Source organism: Emys orbicularis, chromosome 2 (assembly GCF_028017835.1).
Source record: "Emys orbicularis isolate rEmyOrb1 chromosome 2, rEmyOrb1.hap1, whole genome shotgun sequence".
NCBI lineage: Eukaryota > Metazoa > Chordata > Testudines > Emydidae > Emys > Emys orbicularis.
Genome location: NC_088684.1, coordinates 152,706,900 through 152,733,986, shown reverse-complemented (window position 1 = coordinate 152,733,986; position 27,087 = coordinate 152,706,900). Strand labels below are relative to the sequence as shown.

Here is a 27,087-nt window from a genome sequence, read left to right as displayed (position 1 = left end):
ATGTCCAACAGACTTAGGGACACTAAAAAGGAGTCTAAGTATACTAGGAACAAAAAAATGTTGACAATGGTATTGGTCCGTTACTAGATGAAAACAGTAGAATTATCAATAATAATGCAGAGAAGGCAGAAGTGTTCAATAAATATTGTGGTTCATATTTGGGGAACAAACAGATGATATAGTCTCATCATATGGTGATGATAACACTCTTTCCATTCCACTAGTATTTCAGGAGGATGTTAAACAGAAGCTACTTAAGTTAGACATTTTGAAATCAGCAGATCCAGATAAATTGCATCCAGGAGTTTTAAAAGAGCTGTCTGAGGAGCTCACTGGACTCTTAATGTTGAAGTCTTGGAGCACTGGGGAAGTTCCAGAAGACCGGAAGAAAGCTAATGTGCCAATTTATAAAAAGTGAAAAGGAGATGACTCAGGTAACTATAGGTCTCTCAGCATGACATCTGTCCCAGGCAAGATAATGTAGCAGCTGATATGGGACTCAAATGATAAAGAATTAAAGCAGTCTAATGTAATTAATGCAAATCAACAAGGATTTATGGAAAACAGATCCTGTCAAACTAATTTATCTTTTTTTGATGAGATTACATGTTTGGCTGATAAAGGTAATAGTGTTGATGAATATACTTAGACTTCTGGAAGGTGTTTGAGTTTGTACTCAACAACACGTTCATTAAAAAAAATTAGAATGACATAAAATTAACATGCCACACATTAAAAAGATTAAAAACTGGCTAACTAATAGGTCTCAAAATATAACTGAAATGGGGAATTGTCATCAAGCAGGTGTGTTTCCAGTGAGGTCCCCCAGGGATCAGATCTTGGTTCTACATTTAACATTTTTATCAATGACCTGAAATAAAATATAAAATCATCACTGATAAAGTGGGCAGATGACACAAAAATGGGGGAGGGTAAATAATGAAGAAAAGAGGTCACTGATTCAGCGCAATCAGGATCGCTTGGTAAACTGGGCACAAGCAAACAACAGGAGTTTTAATGCAGCTAAATGTAAATGTATTAATCTAGGAAAAAGATACAAAACTGGGATTTTATGTCAAGCCGGGAGTACTTTAAACCAAATGTGCGTAGAGTCTAAGAATCTAAGAATTGAGGTTACTTGACGCAATGAGTTCCTTATGGGACATCCTATTGGTCATTCTCACCAATTGTGGCTAAGTCACAATAAATAAAAGCAATCAAATGTCTTTGAAATTATTCTGAACCACGATATCTATCTGAACCATCACACATTTTATCATAAGTAATGGTTAACTTATAATGTTACCCTCATCTTTCCTCCCCTCTTTCTTCATATTTGTCAAACTCAGTTGTTGCATCTTGTCTTCAATTACACGGTAAGCTCTTTGAGGAAGGGCCAATGACTACTTGTGTGGTTTTTGTACAGTACAATGGTAGCGCAATTTTCACTAGAGCCTTGGTGCACTTCCACAATACAAATAATTAATAATAAAATATGTGCAATACAGTTTTCCTAGTTTAAAAAAAAGTATTAGTAACAAGCACGCTGTTCCATCCTTTCATATTAAACTAGTGTGTTATAAAGTCCTTCCCAGAGGTACTACTCCTGGATGTTAGATTGTAGTGTAGCAAGGGTCATGGCATCATTCACACCAGGGAACAATAGCTCCGGAGAGAAATATAATCCCAGTACACATCAGCAACAGATGTCAGTGTGGTCAGACATATTTGATCATTTAATAAATAACTTGCTCATAACTTTCCATATACAGAACTTCCTTTTGAGAGTTCGTCAACGGGAATAATTTGCTGATTTAAAAAAACACAGCAAACAAAGAAAACATTTCAGAGTTTGCCCTGTGCCATGTTATAACTCATTAAAATATATCGTGTCTTTAATTTACATCATTTAAAAATAAAAGCATTGCACTAGATAATATCTAGAAGTCAGAAAAGAAAGTCACATTATTTAGGATAATTTCACAATTTTTTGTCGCCATTTAGTTTTGTTCAATTCTTCAGTCCCTCAAGTTGTACTTTATTTGCTGTGGATATTTCTTACATTGTAGATATGAATATCTTACCCTTTCCTCAATGCACACATGAATTTTCATGTTTTTGATGTGAAACCCATTATTGCTCAAAAAATGGACCCATTAAGAAAAAATGTGAGTACCCTTGTATTTGAGTGTTTTTCATTTTGTTACAGATAACACTTTATCTCTAATAGCTGCTCAATATCTGCCTCAGATTGTATTGTAATCCATGGTGAAAAGCAATTACACCCTAACATCAATTTTAAGGCTGTCAAGCAAACTAGTGCATAGCCAGCAGGAAGTGGTGGCGAACGGTGCAGAATACTCAAAGAGAGTGAAAGATGTGGAAATATGGTAAAGCCAAGGCACTGATGGAGCATACCAGCAATGGAAGTAGCAGTAGAGCAGTACTCTATTATTCAGCCTCAGTTTTAAAAGAAAAAAAAATGTCAGCCTCCTTTGTATTATGAATGTCTGATGTCATTTCACAGGGACACCCATGAAGGGTTCATCCTGTTTGTAATCCTCACACAAACTGCTCTTTGCTCTTCAATTTGCAAAGAAACACTATGGCAGCCATGTTGTATCTACCATTGTACAGAGCACCATGAAGGAATCTTGTACTGAGTGACAACTGCGGTGGGAGGGACATTGAATTTGCTTTGTACCATTGTTGATGATGATGATTACTATAAACAAGATCATGGGTTTCCAATATATATTCATTTAACAGATGTGATTATGATTTTGACTATCTTGACTGAACACAGACATTTGATTTTTAACACTAACATCACAAAAAATATTTTTAAAAAATCCCCAAAACACATTTCCCTCCACCTATCACATTCAAAAGTCTGATCAAATACAAAGTATACAAAATATAATGGCATTCATTTTTTTTTTTGCCTATAAAAATATGATGCTCAAGTACTCATTGAATCAAAATTCTTTTGCACGCAACATTAACAGAAATAAAGCTGTTCTTTTGCCATACATTAGAGGAAAGAGAACCATGAGACCGATGGGTTACCTGCCCGGGCTTTGCATTCTCACAGACAACTACATCATATTCTCTGGCAAGCTCTGGAGGGTTGTCGTTGACATCCAGGATTCTAATATCAACTGGAACATGGCTTAGCAGGCCAGGGTTGTCTGTAATACACACAAAAATGGATTCAGTCATTTGACAGTTTTAATAAACACTCTAAAGCCTTAAACAAAATATCTTAAAATCATGGTTTGTCGGAGGCTCCAGCTACTACAATAGAACTTTCAGTAAAGCTAATTTTATAAAGATCCTATTTGCTGAGTCTCATTAACATTTTGAAAAATGAAAAATGAATAGACAGGCACAGCATGAATACTAAATCGCTATTTTGTCATATCAAGAAAATTACAAGTTACTCAGGAACTGAAGTGGGAGAAAGTTGTCAGAGTTTATTGGATGGTGTCACACTGTATGCCAAGAAATGATCAATTGGCTTCACAATTAACCTGAAAGTGTCACTGCAGTGTTGAACAAATCTAAAATTAAATATAGTACTTTTGTTTTCCTCCGTCCCTCAAAGATTTCAGGGTATGAAAATAAAATACTGAAGTGATAAGAGAAGAAAAAACAAGCAAACATATTTAAACCATTTTGTCAAACTGGGCTCCAGATTCCGTGCACGATATTACACAGCTGCAAATTATATAAATATAATAAAGTCAGCCTTGATGCTGTTTCATTGAAGTCAATGGGAGTTTTGCAATTGGCTTTAAAAGTGCAGGATCAATCACATAAACAGTAATAAAATAATTAACAATAAAGGCTTAAGTTGTTTAGATTAAAAAAAAAACCAGAGTTTATTACCAGATTAGGTCTATCTCTGATTTCCAAAAAAATCAAAATAAAAAGTACAATAAACAGACTTGTTTCAATTAACAGTTTTACATGATGGAATGGGAAGGAAATACATGTTTCCTTGATCTGTACACATATTCTCTCATTCTCATTACCTTACATTGGCTTTTTATATTTCATTGTATAAATTTTATGTGAAGAACCTTTTATAATTAGCATTCTTTATTATAATACCATCAGCTCCTGTAACAATATTTCTTCCAAAAAAAATTTCAATATGCATCTCAGAACAGAAGAAAAAAAAGCTTTCCTAACTGGTTAAAAATGTAGACCCTTTGCTGAAAATTGTGGACTTAATTTTTATATCCTCCTCTGGAACCTAACTAGCAGTAAAAGATATCTGTGTCCACGATTTCAGGCACTGAATAGATGTAAGTTGCTTGTAACTGCCATGGAGAACTGGGTCTGTGTTTTTTTTAGTGTGTGTGTGTATGTATGTGAGAGAGAGAGATTGTAATATTAATCTAGTCTCTAACCTGGATATCTTTGCCTTAATTAGCCCATATCACATACCTCTATCAAAAAGGTTATTGATGTGATGGCTTAGATTCATTACAACTTTGCTGACTGCTGCTCAGAATTCTTCCATCTTATTGATTAGATGAGACAGCTTTCTAATCCAAAAAAATCTCTCTAAGGCTATTTCTACATTTGAGCAGGGAGGTCCGATTCCTAGCTCATGTAGACATACCCATGTGTAGTGAGGTAGCACTATTTTTAGGGAGCTAGCTTGCAAAGCTAGCAGTGGTCCATGCGAATCACACTTCTCAGCAAAAATGTAGAGGTAACCTGTATCACTAAGTAACTTCCTGGCGAGATAATATATCAGAATGCTGACGTTCTAGTGTATTTTAACAAGGTGAGATCTTCAGTCTTTTCTAGTTATAGGTGGGCTTTGGGATAAAGGTTATGATCTACAGGGCCCCTTATGAGTCTCCACTCTCTTGCATGCACACACAAATGCATACAAAATATGTGTTTCAAATTATACTATACTTCCCCCCATTCAACAGTTCTTAACGAGTTAAATAGGAGAAACAGGAGGAAATTAAAATAATGATAAGAAGTGTCACTCATAGGGATGGAAGACCTGATCGGGATAGCATAAGAACATCTACTCCTACCCCAAACTTTCCCCCCAGTATTAGAACGCAAATCAAATGAGCCTTTTCAGAAGTTAGATACAGGCTGGACACTTCCATTTTCTTGCTTCAACTTTTCTTGTGTGTTGATATTTTCAGTTCAGCCTTACAAAAAAAATGGTTACCTACCTGTATTGCAAATGTTTTTCTCCAAGATGTCACTGCAAAAGTGTATTTCATTAAGGTGCGCACATACCCAGCGCACCATAGCTGGAGAGTTTTCTGTAGTGGTACCCATTGGAGATCACACATGAACCCTGCACATCCTTGTGGCACCTGAGACTATATCAGGGTGGCAGCACCCTACCCCACCCTCAGTTTCTTCACACCAGAAAATGGCAAAACAAGACTGAGATGCAGAGGAGACGGGGGGTGAGTTGTGGAATACATGAGGGCAACAACATCTGAAAGAACAACAGTTAAAATACAGATAACCATTTTTTCTTCAAGTGGTTGCACATGTGTATTCCACTCAGGTGATTCACAAGCAGTACTATTAGAGGTGGAGCTCATAGTCTGCAATATGTGACTGCAACATGGCCCTCTCAAAATTTGCATCAGCTCTCAAAGCAGTCATGATGGTGTAATGATGAGTGAAGGTTTGCACCAAGAACCAAGTGGCAGCCCTACAAATGTCCAGTAGGAGGACATCCTTTTGAAAAGCCACTGAAGTAGTCTGAGCTCTCACTAAATGAACCAATAGTGTATGTGGAGGATGGGTATCTGTTACTCCCATGAGCCATGATAATACAGGAAGTAATCCATCTAGAAATTGTGTGGTAACTGCTTGACCTCTAAGTTTGTCAGCATAAGAAACAAAGAGCCAATGGGACATCTTAAAAGGCTTAGTCCTATCAGGATGAAAGGTTCATGCCCTCTTTACGTCCGAAGTATGTAGATGTTCTTCATCCTTATTTGAATGTGATTGGGGGGGAGGGGAGAATGAAATGCAAATGAAAGGCAGATACCACTTGTGGCAAGGCACCTCCTTCATCTCGCCAGACTTAGCACTTCCCCCTCTGGTGGTGGTGGGCCTGGGGTAAATCAGCCCCACTCTGGGCAGTGTTTGCCTTCCCTCTTCTGTGTTCCTTTGGCTGTATTTTCAGGGTAGGCCTCATGGCTGGCCTAATGGGTGATCTTCCACCAAACAAAAAGGAAACAGTCTCACAAACTCAAAACAAAGGGGGATCCCATTCCCTGCCTTCTCACTGGGGAAGGGTGTTGTCCTGTCATTTGCCCCTTGGTGTCAGTCCTTCACTTACCAGAAACTCAGGTTTGAATACTTCCTGTATGGGAAGGAGCACAGCCTCTCACCCTGGAGAAGCTTATTTCCCTGCTGCAGCTAGTCTGGCAGGAGCTTGTCTCTCTGTCCTCCCCTTTTCTCTCCCCCGAGAAGGGGTTTTTAAAGGCCTCAGGCAGCCCTTAATTGGATTCAGGTGTCCCTAATTGACCCGAGGTAACCCCTTCTCAGCTTGTAGGTAAAAGGGCCTTTAACATTCCAGGGCTAACATATCAGACTTCCAATACCCTCAGCCATCCTGCCTGACCTTGTCACACATTTTAGTTACAAACTTTGGATCTGGCCTCAAAACTTCATACTTTTCAAAAATACTGTGCATGGTGGTTCTGCCATGAAAGCCTGAAGATCACCCATTCTTCTGGCTGATATAATAGCAAGGATGTCTTCTGACACAGGTGAGGCAAAAAACAGATAGCCCTAAGCTAAAATGGTGGGCCCATTAAATCACCTAATAAATGTGAAGTTCCCAAGTTGGCAATGGATCCTTTCTGGGGGAAAAAGTCAAACACTCCCTTTTAAAATCTAAGGGTATGTCTACACTGCAATGTAAACCCAGGGTTTGAACTCAGACTGAAGTCTAATCCCCCTTCCGTCTATACAGAAATCACGCTAACCCAGGGCTTGGACCTACGGTCCCTGGCCCTCAGGTGAACCATCCAAGACTGAATCAAGCTGGGACCATAGTTCAAGCCCTATTGTTTTGCAGTGTAGACACAGCCCCACTGGACTTGTGCTCTGGGAGTCCACCAAAATATCCCATAATTCCATGGGCCAACTTTCTTTGTCCCATGGACAGTCAAGTTTGGTGCATGGTTAAGTTTTCCCACACTGCACCATAAACAAATGTTTAGAGCAGCCACATTTTGGGAGAGTACTAGGAAGTCTTGTATATGGGTGATTGGACTCGGGCCCAGATAATGCAGTGTAGATGTTGGAGCCCTGGGTTGGGACCCATGGTTCAACACTTCCTAATCTGAGGTTACAAATGAGTTTAAATGCTCAAGCCCTAAGTTAACAAACCCAGGGTCTGCTAACTTGAGTTCTACTAACCCTGGGCTTACATTGGAATATAGGCATATGCTGGACACCATTAGATTTGAAAAAAAAGAAAAGGATGTTCCCTGAATGGGAAGGTGAATTGATGAGATCGCTAAGTGAACTCTCTGGGAGTTTAGGGGAAATCTCAAGGATTTGAGATGTAACAGATACTCTAAAAGTCCTGAATCTTAGCTTCTGATGGAGGCATGCTGTGGAGAGTGGAAATCATTTCCACCTAGTTCAATAGGTGGATCTACTATATTGTTTTCTACTATTAAGTAATATCTTCTGAAATGACACTGAACAGTCCTTCTCTGGCTGAGCTAACCACTTAACAGCCATGCTGTCAGGTGAAGACTGTTGGGGTGAGGGTGTAACATCCTTCCGTGTTGCTGGGTGAGTAGGCCTGGAAGAGGAGGCAGAGCCTAGAGGTTGAAAGGAGACTTTGTGAAAATCCAAGAACCAGCACTGTCTTGACCAAGCTGGAGTTTTAAGAATGATCTTGGCATGGTCTTGCTTCAACTTGACAATCACCTGTGGGATGAGCAGAACAGGGGAAATATGTATGTGAGACTCTGTCCCTACTGCAGAAGAAAGGTGCTGGTTAATGAGCCTGGACTGTAACCCACTTAGGAACATAACTGACTGCATTTCTTGTTGTCTTTTGTTGCAAATAGATCAACTGATGGAATACCCAAGCATGAAAGATGATTGTGAGCACACTGTTCTTCAGGGACCACTGATGATTTTGAGAAAATCTCCTGCTGAGATGATTGGCCAACTGGTTCTGGGCACTCAGTAAGTGTGCAGCAAAGGGAGTAATTTCCTTCTTGATGCAAAACTACAGTTTCATCTCTTCTTGACAAATCTGATCAGACTGCACCCCTCCTCTTTGTCTGTTTAGGTAGCATGCTTGTATTGTTGGTCAATATCTGAATGGCAAGCCCTTGACGTGAGGGAGAAAAGCTGGGCAGTCTTTGGGAATTGTCTGGAATGTGGGGAAATTGATACAAAGGGTAGCTTTGTGTTCTATCCATAACGCTTCGGTTCGCAAACCCCTTAGGTGAGTGCCCAAGCCTACCAGAGACACATCAGTAATGATTATCTTAGAGGGAAGAGAATGAGAAAGTGGAATGTCCTTGGATATATTATTTTGATCCACCCACCACACTAATAGTGCTATGACCACAGACGGTACACAGGCCAACTTGTCTAAGGCTATCTGTTCAGTCAATAGACTGATTTTAGCCACACTTGGCGAATGCACAGGCAAAGCCTGGCATGTTAGGTCATGTAAATGCATGAGGCTATGTTGCCTAGTAACCTTAGAGACATCAAGACTATGGTGGTGAGATGTGACTTGAGAGACATAGTATGGTCTGAAATCTCTCCTGAGGGGGAAAAGCAGCTGAATTAGCACAATTGAGTGGGGCCCCAATAAACTCTATTTTCTATGTTGGGACTAATGTCAATTTTTCTTTGTTCAGCTTAAGTCCCAGACAGTCAAAGAGGTGAAGAATGTACTTGATGTAGTGGAGAACCTGGTGTTTGGATGTGCCTTGAACCAACCAATTATCCAGGTAATTTGCATCGTCCCTTACTCCTCAGAATATCCCAGAATCACAGTGCTTAGGACCCATTTGTCTGTTATTATAGATTTCCAAGCACTGAGGAAATGGGAAAATCTGTCCCCAAATGTGGGGAGATGGAAGGAAAATTACTGCTGTCCTTGAGAAAGAAGTCAAATGGGCTGCTTCCCTACAGATGATTAAAGGCAATCTGGTTGTGTTGACCTGGCATTAGAGGACTTGTTGCTTTGCCATTTATGCTTCCTCTTTGAGAAATGAGGTTACCTTACTGGATAGAAAGGTTGCCCTTAACATTGCTGTTGGTATGGATGCTGTTGTTGAGGTCTGCACTGGTGCCTCTTGGTGGCTGGGATATAGACCTCTAATGAATGAAAAGTAGCTCAACAGTTTTTAAAAGAATGTAAAGTCTCATTAGCTCTGTCTGAAAACAAACACCAACCATCAAACAGACTGTCTTTTATAGTTTGTTGCATGTCCATTGCTATACCCAAGTTCTGTAATCAGGAAGCTTTTCTCATTGTTATTACAGATGCTATCACCATAGAAGAAGCATCAGCTGCAACAAATGCAGATTGGAGAGCCATCTTGGCCACTATGTGACTTTCTGGCAGGAAAGACTTCACTTCCTCCTGGTAATTTATCAGTAAACTTGGACATTGCATCTCAGTTTACACAGTCACATGTAGTTCACAGTGCTTGCTGATTTGATATATGCATCTGGAGAAAGTAGGAGGAATAATTTTTTCTCCCAAATAAATCTTGTGCCCTACTTTTTGTGGGTTGATTTAAATCTCCCCAAACACGATCTTTCATTGGCAGGCATCACTACTAATAATTCAGGGCAGAATGGGAATAGAAAACCTCAAAGCCTTTCATAGGAACACAATAACGTTTGTCTGTGCACTTAGCTATATGGGCTAAGGATACTGGCATATTCCATAAAGTCTTTGCTGGTTCTAGAAGAGTCTCATTGATAGTGAAGGCTACTGTCCCAGAGGCAGTAGCCTGGAGAATGTAAGTGTTCTCTTGTACAAGCTAATCTTGCATGTTCAAAGCATCAGCCATTTTTCTCAGAAGTTCCTGATGAGATAAAATAATCTGGAACAAGAGAAGAAGAGTCCGTGATCACTGCATTCTCAGATGGGGTTAACAGGAGCAGATGGATGCTCCTGATGTAAAATTGGTTCCTCAGGCAATGGTTCCTCTTGCAGTACTGGCTGCTGTCGAGGAATAGCATCTTTTCATAGTCCAACCTAAATTGCTTTGTCATATGCTTTGACAACCTTCCCCTGACTGGGCCAGTGATTGAGACCTAAGGGAATAGGAAGTACATCAGGGATTCCCAAATAATCATGGAGGGAGACTAAACAGCAAAGGGGCACAGTAAGAACAGGGCCACCATGATCTGTCCCTTCTGAATGATATCTCCTGCTCTTGGGGCAAATGCTGCTGGAACAGTCTTGAAGATTTGCTAGACCAACTGCATGTAGGAGGGGATAACAAAGTTTTGGAGGACTCTGATCAGACTACAAGGGGTCATCTAAATATTCAGTAGGCATCAGGAGTCAAAAGCTGATGGGACCACTAGTTGAACTGATCGATCTCTAGTCCATTGTGAAGAGGTCAATATAGGTACTGAGACAGGTATGGCAGTTGATACCGCAAAAAACTCCCAAGACGTTGATGGTACAGCATCGTGAATTGCTGTTGATAAAGAATTCATAGTCAGTACCGTGGTATAAGCTGGGATCAGTAGCCAAGCTGACAATCATTCTGGTATTGAGGCTGTTGATGCCAAAGCAGAGTCCAAGGCTGAAAATTAGACCTAAGATTTTCCCACCGCTGACACAGCATGTCCTGGTGTCAAAGTGGGTACTGGAGAAGGCACCCAGCCCTCAATATGCTTCTTAGCTGGTACTGACAGTCTCTGCACCAGAGTTGAAGAGACAGAGCCAGTACTACAGGAGATGTCACAAATGCATGGACTTGTGCTGTACAGGATGGTCTGGAACAGAGAGGCAAAGCAAATTATTTTGCTGCCTCATAGACTTGTGGGGTTGTCAGTATTAATGATGTCAGCACTGAAACAGCATGCACTGGTTCTGGACTCAACAGCCATCTTGTAGATAATGCACTGAGTCAACAGCACAGTACTGATATCCGTCCACCATGGTATTGGACTCAGTAGCTATCCTAAAGATTGTACCAGAGTTGACAGGAAGGTACCAATATCATTCCACTGCAGTACCAGACAAAACATCCTTCCTACAGATGGTACCAAAGTTGATGACATGGTACCCATATCCTGCTGCTGCAGTACCAGGAAGATGTATACATGGCCCAGCTCTATCATGGATACCTGAAGAGTCCAGTAATGTTTTGAGTTCTCTTTCAAGGAAGACAAGCTTAAGTGTCCACTTTTGGGGAGGCCCTGAAGAAGAAGATTGCCCCCTCTTCCTCTGTGGAGAAGAATGCAAGTCCAGGGGTCTGCCAGACAACTTTCAGACTTCATGTAAATGGAAGGCGTGATGTCTCAAGGCTTGAACCCAGGCTGGAGAGTCCCGAGTCAGCTGCCACTTCCTGGTCTCCACCCACTAGGTACTAAAGTGGGTGGGCTGAGAAGCTACTAGGGCTACAGCCCCAGCCAAGGGACCACCCATGGGAGCTCTGATTGGAGGATCACTCGACTCTACCGATTGGCCCAACTATGCTATTTAAGCCAAGAGGAGGAACAGAAAGTTTGTTAGAGCAACCCAGTGTTTTTCTGTTGTGGCTGCATTGGATTGTGCCTGTGCCTGCACTCAACCCGGTTCCTGACTCCTGCTCTGCTCCTGCCGGAACTCACCTTGGTAACTACAATCACTAGGAACATTTAATTTATTAGATCCCAGAAGGAGCAGAAGATTGAACCTTGTCAAATGCAGGCCTAAGACTCTGGAACACCTTTCCAAGGGAACTCAGGAAGATCCCTACCTCACCATCTTCAGATGACAATGTAAGAATCTCTTCTTTGTCATACCATTCCCCCAAAGAACCCAAAGAGAAAAAAATCCATCATATCTAGAAGTAAAAGACAATAACTAAACCAAGATTAGGGAGGAGAATGAACAGAGGGCTTGGAATTAGAAGCAGAAGAAGAATGGAGAACTGCCTTTTAAACAGTTCTCATTATGTTTTTATAATTTTGTACAATGTTTCCATACTACAGTGAGAGGTATGATAGAAATGCTTGAAAACAAATTGATAGACTTTCTACAAATCAACATGTCATGATTCTTAGGGTCCAAAGTCTATCAACCTGTCTAGGATGGATATAGATGCTATATAATTGAAAACCTGGGAATCCCAGTTCATCAACAGGGTAAATGAGGTGTTTCTAGCTCTTGCTGTTAAAAAGATATCAGACCTTCAATTTTTCATTATTTCATTGACTAAAATATAGTGAGTCTTGGATCTCAGACCCAGTAATTCTAAAATTCCACTTTTCCGAGATCCAGATTTAGGGATAAAAGAGGAAATATTTTATGGTAGGTTCTATTTCTTTGAAAAATAAAGCAACTGCCTGGAATATTAAAAGCCACAGTGAAAATGGATTAGTAGGCAGAATACAGGTGAGGCCAAAGATGAAAAAAGGAATGCAGTTTATATTGTGTTGCAACAGTTTATTTTATAGTTTTGCAGTTTATAATAGAATTTATTTTCTAGATATGACCAAATATGTGTTATAAATATATGTGTCGAAATTCTATTGGAGTCAATGGGATTATTTGGCTCATTGTGGCTGCAATATATATTGCCTCTGAGGAATAAATTCATCAAACAAAAATCATGGTAAAAAAATTTCCAGGAGCAACAAAATAGTACAACCAGCACCATACTTACTGGAATTGAATAGGCAATCATCCAGAACCCTCTGCCAAATACACAGTGTTATGAGATTAACATGTTATAACAATTATGTGAACGAATGCATTTTATATAATTTTCTGTTCTAGTTACAATCCTGTAATGAACAAAAGGTTGAATTCATCTGTTTAATAATTATCTGATACCAGACATTAAAATTAACGGTTAACTCATGATTATGGGAAAATGTGAAGTGAGAAAATAAAATGGCCTAACATAGTACTATTCTCATTCTATTCTCAGTTCCATTTTATAAAGAATTAGTGAATGGAAACCAAACAGCTTATCCTAGTTTAATGGCAACAGAAATATTAATAGTCATGAGCAATCTCTTTTACCTCTCAATAATGCTCCCTCATTAATACGGTTTCTTGGTCAGAAAGGGGAAGTGGGAGTCAGGTCTTCTAGGCTGTATTCCTGACCATAACACTGACTATGTGACTCCTGGGCATGTCACTTCACCTTACTGTGCCTCAGTGTATAATGGAGGAGAGATGTCAACATCATATAAAACCACCACAAATTGATTATAGTTTGGAATGTAACTCCTTAAAACACACTTCTGTTTAAAAATAGTAGTTCTCTCAAAAGAGAAGTGTTATCTTCAAAATGGTATATATCAGTCTGCCTCACTGTGTGATTCTTCCACATGCTGATCACCCACTGCACTTCCTGCATGTACTGGTTTTCTTTGGCTCTGCTTAGGACCTTTTCCTGCAAACTGTGCCCATATGAAAGATCTTGCGGGATCAGGGCCTGGGATTTAAGGATGGAATTGTCAAAAGTGATCAGCACTGAACCAATTCTGTTTTCACTGAAGTCAATGGCAATGCTAAAACTTCTTGACAATCACATCCATAAAATTCCTTTTGGGCACAACCATTGGCTCTTCTTTGTTCTAATAGCTCAAATGATCTTCCTAATCATGTATTTCCTTTGAATTCATGACTGGCTGTACCTAAAGGTCCTTGGGGCTGCTACTCATGACACCAGCACCTCTCAGATTGTCATCATTTCCCAAGAAATGTCTTGCACATCTATGGTGGTTGTGTAATTGTAATCCAGATTAATAGCCTCAAAAATATTCACGTGTCTTTGATAGGCAGTGTCTTTGATCTTTAAAATGAGGGATGTGAGTTTGAAAGAATCTCACTTGTTTTTGAAGGTAATTACATTAACAACAATTCTGGCCCTATCAGTGCCAATTCATAAGAAAAAAAAAAACTTTTCCCCTTTATACACCAGAATCATATCATCCCATAGTCTTATTGCCACCAGGCTGTATATATATATACATTTCTTTATCTTTTTTCAGAGTTAAACAAGAGTGCTTGTGTGCATGTAGCATTTCATTTTTAAGTGTATGTAAATGTACACACATTTTGGTCACTGTTACTGTAAACCAAGCCAGTATGTCTCTTGATAGTGTTAACACGTCTATTTTATATCCTCTGGACCTTTACCATGCTTTTGACCATTTTCGTTAAACCTTTCAATTCCTCCAGCTTCATCCTTCTGTCTCATTTTGCAGAATCAGTAATAACATGGATTTAATCTCAAAACACATCTTTTTTCTTAAAAGCAAAATAGTCATGTCTCCTTCCCCATCTCCCTCCCCAAATTACTGCAAAACCTGAGAACAATTGGCCAATTCTTTCCTTTGTTTGGAGCCCACTGACTTCAACTGGAAATATGTGTGGCACTTGAAAGAAAAAAAAGGCTCAATTTTAGGCCAATGTCACATGTTATCTTCTCTTAGGCTACATGGTCTGTTTATAACATTCATCTGATAACTCTTGAACCTGGTTTAAACAATTTCATATATTTTAAATTTGCTCTCAAATTCTATGTTTCTTAATTGTCATTGTTATTTCCTTGTATTTCTTCATTTCTATTTCCACTATATTTCATCTTTGGAAAATGTTTGTGTATAATTAAAAAGTCCATATTGCTCTCTATAGCATAGTTAACAATTACTGCCTGCTGTTTTGTATGTTTTGGTTATCCTCATCCTCTTTCTTTTGATTAGAATGTATTGCCCTGCCTCAAAGTGTCTCAGAAAAAGTGCTGCTTTGTTGGGGTTTTGTGGTGACTGTATTTCCCTGGGATCATTTCAGTACTGCAGCATAAACCACGACACATTTTATTAATATATCACAGAGCTGCTGCTTTGTATGTATATATTTGTGCCTTTCCCTTTGAAGCTGGCATGAGAAATGGAGGAATGGTGGGGGGGGGAGAAGAAACAAACAACAAAATCAAATATCTTTGTTTTCCAGTATCTCATTTTATCTTAGAGCCTCGAGGACTTTTAAAATTATGTGGCTGTATAATAATGTTTCAAAGACTCTTATTTCCTATCTCACTGTGGGATCAAAGCTCCATGTGTGCAGTATCGTTTCACATGGTCATATTTTACTCTCTTTTGCCAGAACTTCAGACATCCAGAGCTTAAGAAAGTCTGTGGGGAATCTGACATTACCCCAGCAGAGAGCCTTGCTATTTTCAAGTTATTTTCTTTGTTTCAATTCTCTGCATCCTCTGCTCTGCAGGTTAGAATCTTCTTTGGAAAAATATCTAGGAACCATAATGAATAAGTCTTTGTGCACACTGGAACTCAGGCTTATTCTTGGAGTTTATCCTAATGGTTGCAAATTCTTCTTCCCCACTCTAATCCATTCTGGATATAAATTCAATGAGTTCACTTGATAGCTGCATAGGGATATAGGTACTACTATACTATATGAGGCCAGTGATCTATCTAAACCAGGATTCTATATCCAACAGTGTCCAGTACCATCTCCTTCAGAGGAAAGAGAGAAATTCTGTAGAACGCAGTTATAACATAGTATGTTTGACAAAGAAACTTTCTTTCAAATCTTCAATACCTAGAGGTTGGTTTATGCCCTAAAGCACGAGGGTTTCGATCTTTCCAAAATTCATGATTTTTGTTAACATTTACCATTATCACTCTGGATGATATTATTATCCATTTTAATGTCAAATATTTTCCCTTTCAATGACTTCTTGTGGTAATTAATTCCACAGGCTGATTGTGAGTTGTGGCAGGTCTCAGAAATGTTTAGTTGCTAGACTTACTGCTGAACCAGGCTTCCTGACAAAATCCTTCTTGTTGGAGGAGAGAGAGAGAGCGAGCACTGGGCCTGTGCAAGACCTGAGGCCTGAACCATAGTCAGTAAAGTCAGGCCATGTATTAAAACAAATGCTTACAAGTTCATGGTTCAATACATGAACTTTGCAAGGGGTATTGCTAGTGTTGCTAAAACACAGGCACTCCTAAGAAACAACAGATACTGTGTATGTATGTGTACACGTTCCAAGAGATTAACACAGGTATATCCTGACCTAACACAGATAAAAGGGTTTGATAGATGTGATGAATAGGGATGTTTTGCCTAAGTCATCTGGAGCAAGGTATAAGGGAAGGTAACAAGCAGATGTCATGAAACATGTAAGGTGGTATGTAAGTTGTTTGACTCCGTCTATAAATGTTGGGATGCCTCTCCTTAACCCTTTGTGTGGCCTAGGGACAGCAGAAACTCCCACTTCTGACTGAGCCACTTCTTGCCACTGGGCACTCATGTGTTAGTGTAACCTGTAACCATGGAGCCAGAACACTAGGACTGTGCCTTCAGGGCAATAAACCCAGCCAAGTTAGAATAATGCCCATGGTCTTTCTTTATGAGCGACATTGAGGTCTGCTGAATTAGCAGGCTGCATTTTCTGCTAGTGCTAATAACACTGGAGCTCCAAGAACAGAAGCACTGAGCAGCCATAACAACCTGGCAGCAGTAACAACATTCTTCAGCAACATTCTTAACAACACTTGCAGTTTTTCTTGGCTGGGACCTCTGATGCAGCATGCCATTCTAATTCTAATCCTCTGATGCCTCCATGTTATGCTTATTTCCCCCCACAGCTCTCACCCCATATTACTGGAACAACAGGCTCCAAGGGATATTTTTTCTTTCCCATTTGTAGGGTGTGTTGCTTTGATCATTCAAACTATAAGTTAACTTTAACTGGAATTGACTTCAGAGCTGGAACAAGCCTATTAGAAATGAGTGCTTTAGTGCTTCTGCCCCTCCCTGGCCCCCATCTTTCTCTTAAAGTAGGCAAGAATCATATTTGTTGTTTTCAACATTGCTGCATATTGAGCAATAATCTTAAATGAAGCATCTACCAGTGATTCCTGCAGTAGATCTTTCTTCTTCAGAATGTATCAGTGTGTGTGTATATATATTATTATACTGATACATGGTTTGTATCAGTGTTTATTGATACAGAATGTATCACTGTGTGTGAATATATATACACATGTCTGAAGCATCTGTTTTAATATATATATAATCAAAACATCTCATTCATATATGAATGAGACGTTTTGATTTTTTTCCTCCAGTATGACTCCTCACATTTATCTAAGTTTAAATTTCACTGCCCAATTTTCAATATGCTTAGATCCTTCAGGAGTCCATCTAAATCCTCCTTAGTTTTTTACCAACTGGGATAGGATATACCATAATCTGATTTCACCACTTTTCTGCCCATTTCATTCATTACATCATTACAAAGTATTCTGATCAACACTGATCCCAATATCACCCCCTTAACTATTTTCCTTTCAGAGGAACAACTATTCACTGAGGCTCTGTTCCCTATCACTAAATCAGCTTTTAATCTATGACAGCACATTGCCCACTCATTCTGTAGTTATTTATTTCCCTTAATAGTATCTTGTCAGAGATCTTGTCTCAAGCCTTTAAAAAAGCCAAACAAATCATGTCAACTGGCTCTCCTCCATCACTATTTCATTTACCTTTTTCCAAGAATTCTAACAGTTAGTGAGACATGATTTACCCTCACTGAAGCCATGCTGTTTTAATCCTATCAATTGACACTTATCCAAGTATTACATTACTCTGTCTTTAATATACATTCTCAGTCAGTTTCCCCAGAAATGAGGTGAGGTTCATCACTCTGCAGTTCCTTCACTTAAGATGTAGTACTGCATTATAAACTTTCTTATTCCCCTGACATCTGGGGAGTTCCTAGCATGTGTTATTGCAGACTGTTTTGTACCAACCAATGCTGAAACAGCCAAAGCAGCTACTTCAACTATGTTATTTTCCTGGCACATCCCACTTACCCTGACTGTGGCCCTCTTATACCTCATTTCTTATCCATCTTCCCAGTTAATGTGTTAAAGAAAGGATGGCCCCATACCTCTTGCAAGGACTCATGCTTTGTGCTCACTGGGGATGGAATTTTCAAAAGCACTCATTATTAGATTCACTGTGCTCCCACTGAGGTAAAACTTCAATGGGAGTAGTTAGGCCAATGCTGAGACCCGGATCCCTTGATTTCAATGGAAGTTAGGTGCCTAAATACCTTAGCAGATCTGGGACTGAGTTCCTCTCAAAATCCTACCCAGAAAGTGCATGTAAGCACCTCCTAGAGGGCTTAGAAACAATAAACCTGAAACGTAAGCAGAGTGTGAGTGCCAGTAGTATACAGGTAATACCAAGCTCTAAATCTCCTTCACATCAAATACAGACAGCACTGTGAGATAAGCTGCAACATAAAGAGTAACTGGCTGAAACTAAACCTAGGCAAGACCAGAAGTGATGTTGATGGGGAGAGGAAAACATTTTGGACACCTGGCCAAAACTACAATGTCACCAGAGGACCTGTGCCCTCTGACTGTCAAGGTGGGGGCACACTTTCAGGGACCTTCTGCATTCTTCATTGTTCCTGGCTAACCAATTGGCATAAATTGCTTAAAGGTTATGACCTTCTTGTCATATTAGGATTTAACCCTGGTGGTTCTACCTGTTTGTCAGCCCCAGGCTTATCTTCTGAAATGCATTGTGCATTTTAAAGTGAGTGCCATGGAAAAGTTGCAGATGGTGCAACATTTGGCAGCCTGTCTGAGTAACAAAGAGTGAGGAGAACACTGATGCTCTGCATGCTGTATAGACTCCTAGTCCAGTACTAGTTTCAATTTCCAGTTTCTCAGGGGATTTGGTACAGTGTGATAATCTTTATAACTTGAAGACAATTCCAACTGCTGTACATTAAAATATTTTAATCTTAGAAACTAGTTATAGAAGAAGAGGACCCAAGAAAGATTAATCAAAACCTAGTTTATCTGTCTGCCAATCCCCCCTTTTTACCAAAAGCTTCAAATCTTTCCAACTCCCCGTTTTAAGAATGAGAAGTAAACATGGAGGGAAAGCAATGCCCATTTCTCCCCACAACACAGAGCACTGTGGATGTAGAATTCTAAGGAGATTGTCTTTAATAGCATCTCATCACCATACATCTAATTTTATTTAATTATAAATACAATCTTTATTACTATCCTGTGCACAATACCACTCCCTTGATTATGTGACATAAATAATGTATAGAAAAGCTACATTTAACTTTAATGCTATTGAAATTTATTTCTGCAAAGCAGTTACATTTGGAAAGCCTGGATAGCAACTATTCCTTTTCACTTGCAGCTTCATATGGATGTCCCAATGTGGCTTTTAAATCTTAATTAAACCTCACTTTTACTGTGCACCTGTTTATGATTAGGCCTAAATTATAGTTTAGTGCATGTTGCACTGTAATACGACATTATGCAAAGAAACTGAAAAGCACACCGAAGTCTCAGTGGTTGTGTTTTTTATGACTAACCACATAAAACTCAAGATTTTACTATTTATTATAGAAATTTACTTAGTTCAAAATAGGAACTGAATCCCCAAAGCAGGCATAATAAAAAAAAATCAATTTGTTGTCCTCATAAAATTATATATATACTAATACTATAGCATATATTTGTTGTCCTCATAAAAGTATTTATATATATATATATATATATATAATATACTATAGCATATGCTAGTAGCATCTTCCATAAATCAAATTGCAAAACAGATTCAATTTTAATCTATAGCTGAAACAGATGAAAACAGAGGGGAAGCTCACCAGTGTTGGTGGCTATTGTCATTGGTCCACATTGTGTTGCATCATTTTGTGGCAATGATGGGATATAGCAAGAAGAAAAGAAAAATTGCATCTGAAAATAGTTCATGTTCCCAAGCAAAATCATAGCCACTGAAAGATTACATTTGGGGGTTCAATTGGCACAGTTTGTGTGGGCACATGCTTAGTATTCCTATCTCCCTTTGTTTTGATGCCAGCATTTAGACTTGGCCAGGATGTAGGATCTATGACGAAAATGAGTTCAGTCACTTTTAGCAATTTTCTTAATTGGAGGAGAATTTTAAAAAGTAAAAAAAAAAAAAAATTTCCTGTACCAATACAATTTTCACAACTTAAGTTAAATAGGGCTACCGACAAAACTGGCTTTCCAGATGCAAGAAAACACTCCTGTTTTATCAAGAAAATACTCTTATTTTAAGGTAGCGAGTAGCCTTGTTTCTTCAGAGGAATTTGGTCTGGATTAGGCAGTTATGAACATTTCACACAGAATGTTTGCTGTAGGAATAGGAACAGAATCCAGATCCAAATCTTATCCACAAAACCACAGTGACCCTCAGACAATTTGCTTCAGCTTTCTGTGTCTTAGTCTCAATGAGTAAAAATTTCAAAATTTCTTAACCTGTGTCCCATTTTCCAAAGTAAAAACCAGATTAATAAAACCTTAAGGAATATTTGGGGATTTAATTTCCTAGATGAAAACATTGCGGAGGGGAGCAGGAGGAGGGGGATTCAATCTGTAGGGTCATTAGGTTAATTCTAGCTATAAAAGGGAATGGTTGAGTTTCTCAGATTAGGCAATATTCTTTAAAAAAAGATACTGTTTATTTGTCAAGAAATATGAAAGCTGATATTCAACCTACACAAAAAGGCTAAATTCCTCCCTGATATGAGAACATTACATATAATGGAGTTCTGCCCAAGATAAATTGGTACCAATGTGCTTAATAGAGGAAAAGGTTGTACATTTACATAGATGAATAAATATGTGTTTGTATTTTTTCTGGAATTAGAGAAATAACATGTATACCTCAAATTCTCCTTTACCTCCAAATTGGTGGGAAAAGGCCTGTCTTTGAAGAGAACCTATAGACAATCGGGATAATATTTCTTAAAAACAATTATTAGTCTTGCATTCATATGATATGGAAGCTTTTCTGTTACATGTCTAGTAAATGTATTTACCTATCTCAGAAGCAGCAACTGTGATGTTGTACCAAGGCGTTTCCTCTCTGTCAAAGATCTTGGCAGTCTTAATGGTTCCAGTGTTAGCATCAATGATGAAATACCTATCTTCTTCTGTATTATGGTCAATGAAATATCTATGAAGGAATAAAAAAGCATAAATGCACAGATCTACTCTTTGTGGCATATATTATTGCACAGCTGAAGAAGGCTACAATGGAACACAATATGGGCTAATTTGTAAGTCTTTAAAAATGGTACAGATTTTTTAAAAGGTAAGGAGACGTTCTATATTATCAGAGGATCCAAAATAAAATTACATTTATTTCTTATTTCATCATGCAACTTGGTTTTTTTTCCAAAACAAAATTTCCACAGGAATTTACAAGACACATTTTGCCAGGAGTTGATTTTTACATAGCAGGGGGGAAAAAGTTTTAATTCTATTATTAATTATTTGCTGTGACTGCAATCTCTCTTGCTTGCTTATTTCCTGTACTGATAGTATAGCATGTCTCACTGATATGAATTTTGAAACATGATGACGTAAGATATTTTAGAACATTAAGGGTTGCGGTGATCAGAAATAGCTGATTCATGAAACTGCAAATGACACTGGACTAGGAGCAGAACTAACCAAGCTTAACTGCTTTGGTTTGTTGGCATGTTGCCTAGCAGTGAAAGTGAGAGCCTTGAAGTAGGGCAAGCAAAACAACAATAACAAAAACAGAGTGAGGGAACACAAAGAAAGAGATTGGCAAGCAATATTTGTCAATGTATAATTCATTCACAATTACTTTTAATAAATTTGTCATTTACAGACTTTAGTCAAGCTTTCTTTCTAACTCCAGGCTTGTTCATAATCTCTGATGAAAAATAAAGGAAGAAGATACTGAATATCTCTTATGTACTGTAAGTGGTTCTTCAGATAGTTTGACAGTTGTGCTGTTCTGTGATAGTTTTAATATACAGAAGTTTATGTAGGTCAAAACAATGGTTTTGACATACCACATTGAAAATGAAAAACTATTTTCATTACTATGATTTATATATCACTACAAACATGTATTGTACATTGCAGGATAATAAAATACATAGTCCCTATTCCAAGGAGTTTCTAATCTAAGAGTCTGGCTCCTGCAGACACTGACTACTGGACACAGTGCTTATGACCGAGCGCAGACCTATTATTGACTATTCACAGTAGTGTGTACTACACTTAGTTTTGTTTGAACATGAGCACTGTACCCTAGGATTAGATATAGTACAATGAGTACAGCTAGAGATGGGAGTAAGTGAAACAAGGATTACAATGATAGGAACACATGGATGCTTATGGATATTATGTCCCATTAATATCAAATCACTAGAAAAACTTATAAGGGTAACCAATATTACCATAGCTCAAAGACAGCAATTTCATGCTAATAAAACAGTCAAATATTTGTCCCCAAATTTGTAGCTTTTGTAGTATACATAGATTGAATTTTGATTCTTTTGTGAACTATATCTATATTATACTTGATTTTCACAGCTGCATAACAAATGGTGGCTTTAGTTTTTAAAAGAGGAACAGCTCTGTCCACATCAATTGCATACATATATTCTATGAGAAATTAAAGCACTGTGTTGAATGAATAATTTCATTTTTCTTTTTTGTCACTTATGAAAACAATTTATTTCACTCACTGTTTCAATTCACTCTCTATGATACTAGAGAGAAAAAAAAGTTTTGAATCTACCCACAGTTGTGTTTACTTTTTCTCTAGTTTCATTTACATACATTTAGGGATGTATCTGAAAAACATCTACTGGATGGCTAAATATTTTCATGGCAAAGGTAAGAGAAATTTTCTTTGGCATAAATAAATGGAATACTGGACTGTTCTTTCATCTTGCCTTATATCTTATACTGATAGAGTGCTTCCCTGTCTTCTAAGAGTCCAGAGTCCTCCTTAAAACCCACTTCTTGCATAAAGATTTCCAATACTGATATTTTCATTGGGGTTTCCAACCTTCATGTGTTCCAATTGTTTCTTGTATATCCTATCTAGAAGCATCTTACAAGTAGTTACTGTAGCATGGAGTCCCCCTGATTTCAACTGGACTGTGTGCAGAAGAAATGATGCATGCAGCACTAACTGTTTGCTGTATCAGACCTTTTGATGGTAAACTCTTCACATGTATTTTATAAGACTCTTGTCTCCTATGTATGGTAAACCATTGTAGGTATGACCTGAAGAGCATCCCAATTCAAGAGGGCCAGTATCAGGTAGTGTGTTTCAACTAGTCTGACTAGTTCAGTGTATCCCACTTCACTTATGTTATAATCTATGTCTAATAGGTATTACGTAAGGTATCATTAGAAAACCAATAACACAATAATCATTAATATTTGTGCATGGTGTATGTACAATAAATTCCCCAAGGACTGAACAAACATGAACGAAATATGGGACTAAAATGTGTTTGAACCAGACAAGTCTGGGGAATGGGTAAACATGTTTTTTTCCAAACAAAGGAAAAAGGTCGATGCCTCTCTCCAGGTGTAATCAGACAGTTGGCAATCACAGTCAAGTGGCGATTCATTGGCATATCAGAGGCAGCAGGGACAGATCAACGTGCACTGTAGAAAGAACCAACAAGGAAGAAAGCAGCCTGTCACCTTCTCCATCAGACACCATGGCACCTTTCCTTCACAGCAGGGACACAGAACTTTGAGAAGAATACATTTCAAAAGTTCACTGGACTATAAAAGACACGGGCAAAGAACCCCAAGTTATCTTTCACCTAACACAACAAAGGAACCAAACCCTTTGTATTTGGTGGGAGATCCAAAGGGCCCCAAAAGTACTGAGTACAATCCTGTTTAGGTTAAGCTACTGATTTTTATCAGTCCCTTGAATGGACACTTTGATGTACTGATAAAGTACGATGAATGCATTCTATTGGTGCTCTAGAAATAAGCTTCCTGCCTCTTAAATGACCAGCTCCACTGGATTCAGGTTGACAACCAAATAGCTTCACTCATATAGCCTATTTTAGAGCTAGATGGCTATACTTCACCTAGGTTTTTCAATTTCTTGGTCCAATCAACAACAACAAAACCCAAAACAAACAACTAAACAAAAACCACCTTGCTGCTTATGATATTAATTAATTACATTGTTATTACTATTAATAATACTAGTGATGAATGTTGGTGCTTCTGTAGAATAAAAAATGGGGATATAGCATTAGTTCTAAAGGTTCAAATTGTTTCTCCAAAACTGAATTTTCTTCATAGATGAAACTGAGATGCAACCTGCACCACCCTTCTGTCAGGAGAGGGTCTGTGCCCCAGAGGGGGATTCACTGAAGAGAAGGTCAAATGAAATGTGCATCACAGTTTTCCCTGGGTCTTCTGACCCAGTTCCTGGTCAAAGCTATCAATTTTGGTGTGGGGGTGGAGGCCGCACTGGCCAGCTCTGTCTTTTAGTGGAGCAGTGGTTGCAAGTGCCCTCAGTTATCTTAAAAAAAACAAAGTATATTTGCCATGAGGCAGAAACAAACACAAGTTATAAAGAAATTACCATAGACAGATGTGAAAAGCAAAGTGAGTTAGGCTCTGAGCTTAGATACAGAAACAATTGGGCAAGGGAGATTTTCAAAAATACCTAAGGATTTTAGAAACACAATAACTATTGATAGACTTTCACTGAGACTTTTGCTTCTAAATCCCTTAGAAGCTTTTGCAAAATCTCCCTAAATTAACTGAAGATTTCATATAATACCAAAATCTGTCTCTTTGTCAAGCCAAACAAGCTGTCAGTTGGAGTTACTGCATGCCTCTCTCCAGTCATTTTGGTTTATTGGAAAACCTAGCTTTTCATCCTATCCTAACATCTTTTATTGGCTTACACATTACATTATAGATAGTACAAACCCAGTTTGGTGTCTGTCTCGTACCTCCCAACAGCTATGGACGATAAGAAATATTCTTGTTCAGTTGCCCTTTGTAGTCTGGCATACATAGCTATCCGTCCTAATAATCCTCCATAAATCATTTCTGAGACAGACCTGAGTTCACAACTCCCAATACATCTTTGACTTTACACATCAAAGCATGCTTAGCCAGGCAATCCTTAGATAAACTGTTCATCCCCAAAACAAAAATACCAGTCAAAGAAATAGGTATCTTGGCATACCTATTAATCACACTATCCACAGACATAGTATTATATAATTAAATAGCACTAGAGTGATACCTATTGGGAAACTTTATTTGGCTTCAAATCGTAGCAGAGCCTCTTTCGTCACAAAAGACTCTCAGATTTAAAGCGAGGGTCATAGGGAAGAGCTCTCAAACAGTAGCTCAGAAAAAAGGAAGTTATTCCTTTAAGTTTACCATCTGTGATCAAAAGTTTGCACAAAGATTTTGATCAATACAAATCTTAAGGATGCTGCAGCCTATTGTTTATGTAAGAAACAGCCACATAATACTGAGTGATGTGATGAGTACAGCTAGCTTTGACTGGTGTCTTGAGCCTAACCTCAGTGGATGTGTTTTGATTTAAAAAAGCATCTCAGAGGACTGTTAGATTGTCATCGCCACCCAAAAAATAGAGAAGTGGGATCCCAAAAGGCCAAGGTTCTACTTATTAAGAAAATCTCCCACTGTTGTTAACTCTGTTTTCTCTCATGGCATAAGTACTCCACCACTCTAGTGCGGAGAGAAAGGGTTTGTGTTTATGTGGTGGTGGGGAGAGCATAAGGAATTTTCCCTTCCTTGTTGCAGTTTCAATCTGCACATTCCTTTTGGGGTCATGGGTGAGGGGGGTATGACCTCATTATGCACTAGAACTTGGCAGATCTGGCTAGCCTTGCCTTGGGGTAAGCGATGGAGTATACAGCACTTCACAAAGGGTTGTAATAGATGTGCTGCCTGTACACTCCTGGGAAAGCTCCACGTGGTCAGTTATTACAAGCTGTGCCTAACGATGCAATCCAACCCAGAAAGATTTAAACCTGTACCCTTCTCCATCAGACCCTAGCAAAAGAAGGCAGCCTAAGGTTGACATCTGATTTAAAAAAAAAAAAAAGAGAGAGAGTCCCCACTCATCCTTACTGCTGGTCAGAGAGGCTGAATCTGTATATGAACTCTAAATTGATGCAAGGGGTTTCCCCATCTTAAATATAGATAAAAGTAACTGTTTGGCCCTAACAGAAGAAAACTGGTAATATTTAGACTTTCAGGCCTTAAGAAGAGTTATTGAATGTGAAGATCCAAGAGAGAGGGGTTAGATCTTATATCCACAGTCCTCCATGTCCACCCTGGTTTGAGTCTAAACACATTTCATCAGTTCATGACAGCCATTTCACCTGGGTGGCCTTGAAGATTTAAAAGCCATTGCTTACTTTATTGGTAAAATGAGATTTGAGCAGAGTCTTTCCTGTCATCCTCATGCATTCAAATGACAAGATATTTCTAATGTTCTTCCAGAAAGAAGTTGTGTGCCAGTTGAAGGCAATGGTGCTTAACATCTGCATGGTCCCAAAGAAAATATACAAGATTATGAATTTGTCTCATCAGGCAAGACTAAAACTCAGGAGACTGTAATCCTATCCAGCTCTAAATTGGCACTGATGAGAGAGACTGAGGATTGTGCATGTCACTGTCCTCCTTAAGTATATGAAAAGGTCTGAGGATAGATAAGCTGGTTTAGTTACCTAAGAGGCTTTACAAGTTGATTAGATCCAATACATTCAAATCTTGGATTAAATTTCAAGTGACCTGGACATTTCTGAGTATGTGTGGACACTGTCAGAGAGCTGGCTGCTCCAGCTGCAGCTAGCCACAGCTTGCTGGTCAGAAGACAGAACCTTCATTAAACATTACTAGAGCTCCTCAAATGTGGACAAATACAGCTCGGCAGATGCAGCCTTCAGATGTACCTCCAAAAGGGAAAAACCATGTGGCATTAGCCCA

General features: G+C 38.7%; 1 protein-coding gene across 2 annotated transcripts in view; it reads right to left on the bottom strand.

Annotated features, from left to right (window-relative positions):
- CDH18 (cadherin 18) overlaps positions 1-27,087 on the bottom strand; it is a 258,530-nt gene that overhangs the window by 31,095 nt on the left and 200,348 nt on the right. For both annotated transcript variants that reach the window (XM_065399560.1, XM_065399561.1), the window contains exons 7-8: positions 21,120-21,256; positions 3,070-3,191 (exon numbers count right to left, since the gene is read on the bottom strand). In XM_065399560.1, the coding sequence (XP_065255632.1) occupies positions 3,070-3,191; positions 21,120-21,256 (259 nt within the window). The remainder of the gene's footprint in view (positions 1-3,069; positions 3,192-21,119; positions 21,257-27,087) is intronic.